The following is a 12,500-nucleotide window of genomic DNA, read 5'->3' on the forward strand; positions in this document are numbered from 1 at the left end:
AGCTGTGTAGATCTATTTAAGGCATCAAATGGATGTCATTAATTAACTACATCTTCATATATCCTTAAACACTATTTTGTAAGCATTTCATGAAGTAATTAAAGTGGTCATATCATGCACAACATACAGTCAAACCCAAAATTATTCAGACACCAGATATACCAGATATTTTTTTACTAGTTTCACTGTAGTTCATTTATGCTAATAATTGCTAATGCGATCTTTTTACACCACAGACTGAACTAAATGAAGCATTGCTTGGTGATTGGTTGAGCTAAACTGGTATTATCTAATTGTGTAGTTAAATTTAACGGCTGACAGACATTCAACATAATTAATTTGTGAGACAGTCTAACAGAAGGACGGACAAAACCAGTGAAATATCAACTTATTTGATAACTCTGAGTTCTTCTCATACTTTATTACCATTTTCTAAACTATGGCGAATACACTGTGATAATAAAGAAGTGTCTAAATTTTTATACATTTTGGTTTGACTGTATATCATCTCATTCCTTTTGATACGACCGCTTTAAAAAATGTATTGATGTATATCTGTAACAATCAAAACCAGCCTCAGCGCCTTAAATAGATGTAGAAAAGTCAAAGGTCTGGAGGGTGTGTTTGTTGTGTTCGAGGTCTGCCAGAGCCCCAGTGCAGTATGGGAATCCTCTGACTTCTGGTCAAGGACACAAGGAGGATCAGAGGAAGGTATGAGGAACCTACTGGACGCATGATCAACCCAAGGCCTCCACCACTGCTTTTTTTGCACCTTGTTTTTCTTTCTCTCTGCAAATGAAACGTCAGAGCGTTAATGAAAGCACGTCAGAAGTGACGGTGAAATTGGAAATTAAACCTTTTTCTTGTTGCTCTACGGAAAATGTGAATAATATGCAGTTCAATACATACACAACACTTGTATAAGAATGCTAACATTTGAAGTTTCTAAGAAATACTTTTTTATGCGATTTTATCCTAATTACACTCTCCTGCTGTCATGATGTACATCATACCATCATCATCATCCGCATCGTGGTTTTCGTCGGGTGGGATGAGTTTCGGCTCGTCTACGGACGCCTGAGCAAGGCTGAGCATCTTCTCCTTCCCTCTCTTGAACTTCTGCTGACGCGTCTTAATACGATCCATCCTAAATTAACGCATTCATAGCGGCGACACTCTTACTGACACATAATAATAAACACATGTACATTGTTGTATTATACACTACTGTTCAAAACTTTTGGGATCGCTAAAATGTTTTTGAAAGAAGCCTCGTGCTCACCAAGGCTGCATTTATTTGATCAAAAATACAGTAAAAACAGTACTATTGTGAAATATTATTACTATTTCAAATAACTGTTTTCTATGGAAGCTCATTTCCGCCACAGAATAAAACATTTTAAAAGATAAAATCTCACAAATCTCTAAAATCTTTTTATCTCACAATTGCGAATTTACATCTTGCAATTCTGACTTTATTTCTCAGAATTGCGAGATATAAAGTCAGAATTGCGTGAAATAAAGTTGCAATTGCGTGTTATAAAGTCAGAATTGCGAGATATAAAGTCGGAATTGCGTGAAATAAAGTCGCAATTGCGTGTTATAAAGTCAGAATTGCGAGATATAAAGTCAGAATTGCGAGAAATAAAGTCCGAATTGCGAGATATAAAGTCCGAATTGCGAGATATAAAGTCAGAATTGCGAGAAATAAAGTCAGAATTGCGAGATATAAAGTCCGAATTGCGAGATATAAAGTCAGAATTGCGAGAAATAAAGTCCGAATTGGGTGAAATAAAGTCAGAATTGGGTGAAATAAAGTCAGAATTGCGAGATATAAAGTCAGAATTGCGAGAAATAAAGTCAGAATTGCGAGAAATAAAGTCAGAATTGCGAGATATAAAGTCCGAATTGCGAGATATAAAGTCAGAATTGGGTGAAATAAAGTCGCAATTGCATCTTATAAAGTCAGAATTCTGACTTTTTTTTGCGACTTTATAACACAGAATTGCGAGTTTATATCTCTCAATTCTGACATCTTTTCACAGAATTGTGAGATATAAACTCACAATTGTGAGATATAAAGTCCAATTCTAAGGCAAAAAAAGACTGACTTTTTTTAAATATTTTTTTTACCTCTGAATATTTTATATCTCACAATTCTGACTTTATAACACGCAATTGCGACTTTATATCATGCAATTCTGACTTTATATCTCCCAATTGCGTATTATAAAGTCAGAATTGCGAGATATAAACATGCAATTCTGAGAAAAAGTCTGAATTTCAAGTATATTTCTCGCATTTGCGAGTTTATATCTCATAATTCTGACTTTATAACACGCAATTGTGACTTTATATCACGCAATTTTGACTTAACACACAATTGCGACTTTACATCACGCAATTCTGACTTTATAACCTGCAACTGCGACTTTATATCATGTAATTCTGAGATAAAAAGTAAACTCGTGTAATTGTGAGAAAAAAAGTCAGAATTGTGAGATTAAAAAGTCGCTATTACCTTTTTTATTTTTCACTCTGTGGCGGAAAAAAGCTTCCATAGTTTTCTATGTGAATATATTGGTAACATGTAATTTATTCATGTGATCTAAAGCTGAATTTTCAGCATCATTACTCCAGTCTTCAGTGTCACATGATCCTTCAGAAATCATTCTAATATGATGATTTTCTGCTCAAGAAACAATTCAAAAACAACTTTGAAAACAGTCCATATTTTAGTGGAAACCCTGATACATTTTGTCAGGATTCTTTGATGAATAGAAAGTAAAAAAAACATAATTTAGTTGAAACAGAAATCTTTTTTGAAAAGTGACACTTTTGATCAATTAAATGCATCTTTACTAAATAAAAGTATTAATTTCTTAATAGTGGTCTTTTCGGATTAGAAAATTCCATTAAGTGTGTGTTCACACTTGTAGTTCGGTTCGCTTGGTTCTTTGATCGTTCACAACCTGATTGGTCGGCTTTTATTACGTATATTCCGAGACAGACCTTCCCGAACATCTAAAACAATGCTGTGTTCTGGGATAAATGCACTCGTTGTGTGTGTGTTGCTGTATATGATGGTATTCTGACCAGCTGAGAACTCGTGAAGAGCTTATAAATGTGTAAAGGAGTCAAAACAGCGTCAGGAATCCCTCCGTCACACACACCAAGATCTGCTGTGAGGAGACGCGGTTCTGATGCCTGAACTGAACTGTGATGGGGAACATCTCAACTATGATGAGAAAAAACAGGTGTGCTTCATCATTCTGTCCTCTTTAGGGTCTCATCTTCCTGTTTTTGGTTCGTTTACATGTCTTTGGTTCGTGATGCGTTCATATATCAGTCGAGCCGCACCAGAGTTAGTTAGGAAGCGGATCGAGACTCGTCTCTTCAGCTTGTTTGGTGTCACCAGATGGTGTTCACACTTATTCAAATGAAGCGCACTAACAGAGCAATCGCACCAGGGTTCGTTTTAATCAAACCAAACATGCCAAGTGTGAACACACCCTAAATTGACACACAATTGGTTGGTTTGGTCTTAGAGCTCTTAGTGAAGAATATTTCAAATTGCTCATGAAGAAAACAAAGCGGAAAAATGGAGTTGAGCTCTACTGTGGACATTACAGGCAAAATTAAGTCGGAACAATAAAAACACAAAGATCATGGAACAGAAATGAAAGGATGTTTCTTACTGTCTCTTAAGTTGCTCCATGGATCTCTTCTCCTCCTCCAGACGAGCTCTCACGGCCTTCACGATGCTGGCCTGGAACAACTCAGCTCCTCTGACAGACAGACAGACAGACGGACATCACTCAACTATACTGTACTTACAGTTAGGCAAGGCAAAGCAAGGCAAGTTTATTTATATAGCACATTTCATACACTATGGCAATTCAAAGTGCTTTACAGAAAATAATTAAAGGGGTGGTTGATTATGATTTGACTTTTCTAACTGTAGTTAGTGTGTAGTGTTGCTGTTTGAGCATAAACAACATCTGCAAAGTTACAATAGTCATATTTCAAAGCAAAGGAAGATATTTGCTTTTAAAGAAATTGCTTTTTAAGGACTACAACAAACGGCTGGTAGAGACTACACCACATTCCTCCCGGGTTAGTGACATCACCAACCCTAGAATTTACATAAACCCCGCCCCCGGAACACAATTTATAGATTATCAAGACAGAATATGCTAATCAATGATTAGAAGATAGTTAACTCCACATCAGCTACACAAATATAAATAAAAAAGTTTTTTTTAATTTTCAGGACACAAGCTCTTGAAGCTCCACCCCCCATGCTGGGAGCAGCAGCTCATTTGCATTTAAAGGGACAGACTTTGTGTAGACAGTCAGTTTTTGTAACTGTGCATTTTTGCTCTCCCTTACAAAGTGACAATATAAAAATATCTGTGGGGTATTTTGAGCTACATATACTATATACATTTTTAGCTAAATATTGCCTTTGGCTTGCTCAGTTGGGGATATTTTGGGGATATTTAATTTAATTTTATCAATCAATAAATTCCTCTTGAAACAAACTTTATTGTATTATTTTAATTTAATACTGTGAAGCTGCTTTGATACAATCTGTATTGTGAAAAGCGCTATACAAATAAACTTGACTTGACTTGACTAAAACTTCACATTCACACTCTGAGGACATCAGAAACTTATTTTACATCTTGTGAAAAGAGCATTATACCACCCCTTTAAAATTATCTCAAAATAAAAGCAAGGAAAATCAAAACAGTTATAAAAGATATTAAAAGAGATATATGATACATGTCAGGGTTTGTGCAGGCAGAAGAAGACGAGGAAGGCAGAAGGCTCCAATACAAAGTGTTTACTGACAAATATAACTCAAGTGATACAAAAAGGGCAGGATTCACACACTTGTAACGAGGTTACATTGACGAGAACGGACAAAGACTGACTGAACAGAGGGAACTAAATACAGATACTGATGAACATAAACTAGGTGACACAGATGAAGGTGATTGACAAGACACAGGTGATGATGATGAACTAATGAAGGTAGACATGGCAACGGATAAGTGGCGGGAAAACAAAAGATGTGACAAATAGGACTAAACAGGAACACAACTGTTACAATACAGTTATAAGATGAATTAAAAGAGTAAAAAGATGATGCATAGATAAACTTCTCATCTGGCAAAACACCGGTGTATCATATTTTTCACAACTCCCAGTTTTACTCTGAGATTTTCCTATGGTGATTACACTGTGTTTGTGGTGTCTTTTCATAATTTACACTTATTACTAGGGTTGGGTATAATTTTTTATCAATTTTAATGTTTACGATTCTGCTTAGAGATTCCGATTCTTATCGATTCCTAATTTCGATTCCAATAAGAAGAAAAAAAAAAAAAAAAAAAAAACGTAGATATCATTCACATTTATTCTAAGTCTTTTTTCAAAACATTTAATTGTAGCTGCATAGCATGAACAAAAATGTACAGGCTAAAAACACTTACACAAGCAACTTTTGCCTATGGTTTAAAAAACAACAAGCCTAACTAATAAAAAATTCAAGCATTATTAAAGACAAGTAAACAGTCACTCAGTAATTAAAAAAGAACAAATAAACAAATTAGCAATCGCATAAATAAATAAAACTGAATGGGTTTTAAGATTTTCAGGTATTCAGGTACAGACACTGTAAAATAACACTGCACTTTAAAAATGAAATATACACTACAAATATAGTTACAAAGTTACATTTAGCCAAGAACAGCAAGTGAATTCTCTTTGTCTTTTGTTGTTTGATTATCGTTATTATAGAGATGGCAGCAGGAATATTAGGCTGCTGTCACTTTAAGAGCTGCACGGATCCAATATACTGTTACACATGCGTTTTCTTTGTCAACTGTTTACGTTCACTTAAGACATAACTGACTGTTTTTGCGAGGATATATTGACATATTTTCTATTCAAGTGCAAAAAGACACTTAGGGCCCTATTTTAACTATCTAAGTGCGTGGTCTGAAGCGCAGGGGCCAAGTTCACTCAGGGCGAGTCCGAATCCACTTTTGCTAGTTTAACGGCGGGACAAATGGTCGGCGCGCCAGGCGCATGGTCTAAAAGTGTTGTCCCTATTCTCTTAATGAGTAATGGGTGTGTTTTGGGATTTATGTGCGTTAAACCAATCAGAGTCTCATCTCCCATTCCCTTTAAATGCCAGTTGTGCTTGCGTCATGGCAGATTCGCTAATTACATGACGGAATTTGATAGTGGAAAGACCGAACGCGTCTCCAGAGCGCAAACGGATCTGCTCGTGCGCGAGGTAAAAGTGCGCAAGCAGAACATCTACGGGACAAGCCGGATTCCACCATATCTTTATGTACACAATAATAATCTTTTACATTGTAATCCTTTTATTTTAAATATCTGGCATGTTTGTGTGCTGCTGTGCGTCCCTGTGTGTGTAATAAGCAGAGTGTACACGTGTTGTGGACCCGCCACATAAAAAAAATATTGCGCCATTGACTTTAGACCAGGGTTCAGTTGGTCAATGACTCAGTCTATTTCTGTTCCTCAAAATAGCAACGCGCCAACAATGCGCCAGAACACACCTCGTTTTCAGACCAGCAGCCCATGGGTGCACGAATGGGAGCAAATGCATTTGCTATTTAAACAACGTGGCGCAGTACGTAAAAATGATAACTGCGTCGGGCTGAAACTAGCAAAAAACATTGCATTGCGCCGGGTGTACGATAGGGCCCTTAGGATGTGTGTGCATCACAGAAAACAGTGCGCGGCGGGTCTTCTTGTGCTTGAATGGTTTAACGTATTTAAAAAGCACACAAACGAAATCGATAAGAGGAATCAAAATTTTAATTTTTTTAACAGGTATCTGATTCCTGACCTTGAATATCAGGGCCCGTATCCCTAAAGATTCTGAGAATCCTCTCAGAGAGCTCCTAACTTAACCTAAAAATTCCTTGCCAGGAGTTTTAGCTTAGAAGTGATTCCAGAACATTTTCAGTGAACTCTGAGCAAGGAATGGATGGAAAATCCTATCTTAGTGAGGAGGTGTGGTTGACCCCGTTGCTAGGTATGAGTCATCATTTCAAAAGCCGTGATTGGTTGATCCTACAAGTTTGATGAAAATGAACTTTTGGTGATCATGAGCAAAGGATGTACCCTCAAATCAATAAACATAATTATACACTCTAATCTTATGCAGACTGTAATTGTAAATAATATTTCACATTCAAGAAAATATCTGGAAAATGAATAGTAAGCTGTAGGGGTTATAGCCTAACATTAGAATCTAAAATATGTGAAAACTTAAGCTCATTACACCCTGTTCAAATAACGATTCATGTCTTATTTGCTCATATTAATATCCTAGCTGGCATATTTTGTACTTTCACTCCCATATGGACCCCATTGAAAACAAGATGGCCTATCTCAAGGGGCTGTCCTTAATGAAGTAGAACTCAGTGTGGTCTTAACGAGGGTAACACGGCTCAGCTTTTATCAATGTCTGTGATTGCTGGCTGATCCAATCTGTAGCGTCTCAATAATTCCCTGTCATCCATTGTTTGCAGGACATCTCTCCTGCCTCCTCTGTTGGCCATTTTGTGCAGCTGCTTAGGGGAACTCCTAAGCCACTAAAAGTCCTCTTCCCTGCTCTTAGCAGATCTCGCCTTAGGAGCCCTTTTAAGCGCTAGGAATCTTGAGGAATAGCTTTTATATTAACTGGGATTTTCGTGTCACTTTTAGGGGAAATTCTAAGAAAACGTCATGACTCTGAGAATTTTCTTAGAATTTGGCCGCTAGGAGCCACTTTTTGCACAAAAATTCTTTAGGGATACGGGCCCAGATTCCCAACCTTGCTTATTACATACTACAACAGTTGCATTTATGTAACAACTGCAGATACAGAAATAAACCTCAAGCAAAAATGTCAATGCAAACAAATCAGTTTACATGTCATACCGAGATGCGAGGATCTGTCCGGCGCGGATGTCTGCGACCACATGGAGGAAGTAGTAGCTCATGAAGACACGTCTCTGCAGAAGGAGGAACGTAAAGCAGATACTGTCCCAGATGATCCCGGCCTCATCCTTCGGGAGCAGACATGGAGTTGAAGGCGTGCCTGAAGTCTGGCCTGAAGTCGTGTCTGAAGTCGGGCCTGAAGACACACAACACACATATAAAGCCATTAAAGCAGTGTTTCTAAACCTTGATCCTGGAGGCACACCAACTGTGCACATTTTGGATTTATCTCTTATCCGACCCATCCATTTCAAGCCTTGGGCTGTGTCTGAAATCGCCCCCTTTACCCTTAAGTAGGGCACTATTTAAAGGGTCATGAAACCCTAAACCAAATTTTCTTACATTTTAACAGAGGTATGTGTGTTGAACACCATTGAATACAATGTTAGCATCTGTTAGATTTAATAGTAGGGGGAAAATGGTTAAATTTGGGAATGGGTTAAAAAATGGGTTTAAAATCTTCATCGTGTTGTTCCTGGCAGAGCACTATAGTACTTTGATGACTCATCGGTGTCTCAATTATTCTTATCCAATGAGAAGACACTGGCTCTTAATTATTCATGACACCACGGGGATCTTTCCAATGACAGACATGTCAAACTGTGATATCGCGTAGTAGATGAGAGAGGCAATGATGGGACGAGCGTTTGTTTTCGTGGTGCAAAAGTTCCAGTGCATCTTTACCCGCGATGCTGCCCGGGCTGGACTCTGGCTTTGTTGGCCATCAACCACGGACACATCTAAACTATGTGTGTGTAGTAACCATTCAACTGGAGAGTGGTGGACTTCGGCCTTGTACACCAATGCAGGTTTCATTGGTGTACAAGGCCGGAGGTTCAGCTCAGGTTCATTAAATAATGTTAATAATATTAACAGATGCAACTTAAGGCGAGACACGGCAGGCAAAAACATAGTTTTTTTTTTACTGGTCAATTTTGAGATTTTTGGATATTTGTCTTCAATAACATGTCTTCTTTCAGACTTGTGGTTAAAAAAAGTCCGAAATACACATTTAGGGCTTTATTTTACTACACTTTGTCTGTTTGCGTCTGTAGATTTCTCATAAATTCATCAAAAGTTGGCGTTCTTAATCATCCCGCCGCTCTGCGATCTCTGGCGTTACCCTGTCAACACAAGCACCGTTAGAAAGCTCTCTCTCTGCTGTACAACGCTGTCAGATCCAAATATGGTCATTTCCTTTTTATCAGCAACCAATCGTGAAAGTAAAAGGGATGAATGCGCAATTTCATTGGCTGATGATAAATCTTTAAAGCCTGTTTTCTCAAAATGACCTTTCTCTCATTCTCCAAGTACGAAATCTCCACTTCAGTAGCACCTATATACACCAAACTTTCCAGTCTTGTACCCAGTTATATTATGAAGACATTTACAGAGGGATTTGTAAATATATTACTCCTAGCCTGATTTATATAACATTTTAGTCCAAAAAACATGGCGAAAATCATTTTTTTTAGGCTATTGACAGTATTTTCTTATTTACAGGATAATAAAAGTAGATATCCATAAATCCCTCTGTAATTTTTTTCCCCATCTAATATGTGAACACAATGAAAAAAAATATTTTTAACCTGGCTTTATCCAATACTCAGATTTCGTTTTTTAAAATATATGCAAATTAGCGCAGATTTAATTAGATATTGCCTAATTTGCATATTTAAACATTCAATTACAGAAAACTTGTAACACATTTTTTTTCTCATCTTAATGTAGGTAAATCAACTGGGAAAGTTTCATGGTGATATCTGCTGGTTAAAAAAATTACCCTATTCACCTGTAGTGTCTCGCCTTAATATATGTATTAGTAAATGTTTAAATTAACATTGACTAAGATTAATAAATGCTTACAAAGTATTTTTCATCGTTAGTTCATGCTGTCTTCGAAGGCACACAATGAAGCGGCCTACTATCGCAAATATGATGCCTTAAAACAATGCCTTTGCTCACTATGTGTGATTAATTAATGTAGCAAAGGTTAGAAACCAAGAAGTTTGTCCAACTTCAACCCACACAGTTGCTCCTGTTGTTCCTTACCTTGTAAATCTTTGTATTCTTTTATGGTGCAAGCAAGACTGAGCAGCTGAATTAACCAGCAGCTGTTCACTTCCAAAGTGTTGATATAACCACACGCCAAAATCTGTGAAAAAAACACAACAAAAAATCCATTTAATTAGCAAAACTCATCAATTCATTTCTTGATTCACTTATTTTCTCTGTTTATGCATTTAATAGCCCCTCAAAATAATAAAATAATAAATCATGATTAATGGCATGTTATTTAAGTAGTTAATCTTAAATATTTAATTTGCTGAAATATGCCTCTAAATATGTTTATTGCTTTCAAAAATGCAAACATAAAATAACATGTACCAGTTGTTTCATTGAAAAAAAAGAATGAAAAAATAAAATAAAATAAAATAAAATAAAATAAAATAAAATAAAATAAAATAAAATAAAATAAAATAAAATAAAATAAAATAAAATAAAATAAAATAAAATAAAATAAAATAAAATAAAATAAAATAAAATAAAATAAAATAAAATAAACTTTGGATGTCCAAATTTATAATTATATTATAATTTTTAATTTTAGCATTTGTTTGTGATCATTTGTAGCATTATTTTTGGATTGTTTTTCATTTAAGTAATTTAACTTTCGGGGTTATGGTTGAGATTCCTTTTCGCAAACTGGTTATTTTGGACAGTTTGTTTCAATGAACAGATTCACTAGTTTGCTTACGTAATCACGCAATGACGTTATGTAGTGAATGATGTGAAATGTGGATGTTTTACATGTCTAAAGCATATAAATTAGCACATTAAAAAGTAGTTAAATAGATCAAATATCCTCATAACTAAATATGATGAGTCTGGTATTTACTGCACTATGGTTGAAAACAGAAAATGTATATTTCTATAAGATATGAGATTGCACTCACAGCAAAGACGTTCTTCATTGTGATCACGAACACGTTGTAAGCTATGAGGAAGTCCCAGTAACGGAGGATCTTCTTGATTGGCTTGAGTAAGAGATCGCCCCCGAAGAGCAGGAAGTAGAAGCACGCCACCAGGTAACCCATGCAGAAGATGCTGATCCGAGTCGTGCCCGTGATGAAGATGATGGTCAAGACGAACCAGAACATGTAGCTAAACATGATCACCTTCAGCATGTCCAGGTACGACCTGAGAGAAGTACAGTTTAAATGATGTTTGTCTGGTTATCATCTGAGATTAGTGCATCCAATAGCATGCCAAAGATGCTCAGACAGGATAGCACAGTGGAAATCTGCATGCATTTTGGGCTAATATGTATATGCATTATGAAAGAATTGTGTTCATTCGAATATAATAGTGTTTTGAAAGGGCCACAGAGCCATAATACAGTTTTTAACATTTTATAAATGTCTCAAAAAATTAAAAAAAATCTAACTGTTACTAAAAATATTGTTTCATGTGATAATTATGAAAGATCAAATAAAATAACAATAAAAATTTTTTTATAAAATAAAATAAAAATTCTTTAAATGTAATGAATGACTCCTAATCCTAAATTTCTCAACATTATGGTTGAAAATAAAATAGAACTAAAATTTAAAAAAAAAATAAACACAAATAAATATTGTGATAATTTAATAAACTAGCAAAGTAGAAAGTATTTTGAAATCTGCATGCATTTTGGGCTAATATGTATATATGCATTATGAAAGAATTGTGTTCATTCGAATATAATAATGTTTTGAAAGGGCCACAGAGCCATAACACAGTTTTTAAACTTTTATAAATGTCTAAAAAAAATTCAAAAAATGTAACTGTTACTAAAAACATATTATCATATGATAATTATGAAAGATCAAATAAAATATATATATATATTTTTTTATATAAAATAAAATAAAAATTCTTTAAATGTAATGAATGACTCCTAATCATACATTTTTCTACATTATGGTTGAAAATAAAATAGAACTAAAAATTTTTTTTTTTTTATAAAACACAAAATAAATATTGTGATAATTTTAATAAACTAGCAAAGTAGAAATTATTTTAACAGCAAAAAAAAAAAAAAAAGACACTTTAATTTTAAGTGCACTGTAGAAGTGCGCAAACGTTGTTGCAGCCATCATTTATTTAAATGAGATGATGTCACAACCGGTTATGCTTCATTTCCTTTATAATATCAGACATCCTGGCAGGCGTAATTGTGATGAGCGGATCGATTCCTTCACATGTTTATGGAAGCGGCGCACACTAAAAGCTTGCACATGTCTTGTTATGCCACTCCAGAGGTTAAAGCACATCTCCTGTCTTCACGGTGTTTGTCGACACTGGACGCCTGTACTAAGAGCTCTGATGAAAAGCTGAGATGTTGTGATATGGACCTGCATTGATGGACCACAACAAGAAGATGCTTCCTCCACTTAAATCAATCACCTTGTAGAAAAAAGATCAGT

General features: G+C 35.5%; 1 protein-coding gene and 1 long non-coding RNA gene across 4 annotated transcripts in view; one reads left to right on the forward strand and one right to left on the reverse strand.

The window, feature by feature from the left end:
- The window catches only part of piezo2b (piezo-type mechanosensitive ion channel component 2b), a 112,640-nt gene that overhangs the window by 35,545 nt on the left and 64,595 nt on the right, over window positions 1-12,500 (reverse strand). For all 3 annotated transcript variants that reach the window (XM_082172874.1, XM_082172875.1, XM_082172873.1), the window contains exons 26-31: window positions 10,989-11,232; window positions 10,084-10,186; window positions 7,972-8,167; window positions 3,699-3,788; window positions 1,014-1,147; window positions 727-789 (exon numbers count right to left, since the gene is read on the reverse strand). In XM_082172874.1, the coding sequence (XP_082029000.1) occupies window positions 727-789; window positions 1,014-1,147; window positions 3,699-3,788; window positions 7,972-8,167; window positions 10,084-10,186; window positions 10,989-11,232 (830 nt within the window). The remainder of the gene's footprint in view (window positions 1-726; window positions 790-1,013; window positions 1,148-3,698; window positions 3,789-7,971; window positions 8,168-10,083; window positions 10,187-10,988; window positions 11,233-12,500) is intronic.
- On the forward strand, window positions 8,886-9,494 carry LOC309501264. The gene is made up of 2 exons (XR_014206830.1): window positions 8,886-9,393; window positions 9,425-9,494. It is a non-coding gene; the product is annotated as an uncharacterized lncRNA (long non-coding RNA).

Source organism: Leuciscus leuciscus, assembly GCF_965113295.1.
Source record: "Leuciscus leuciscus genome assembly, chromosome: 6".
Taxonomy (NCBI): Eukaryota; Metazoa; Chordata; class Actinopteri; order Cypriniformes; family Leuciscidae; genus Leuciscus; species Leuciscus leuciscus.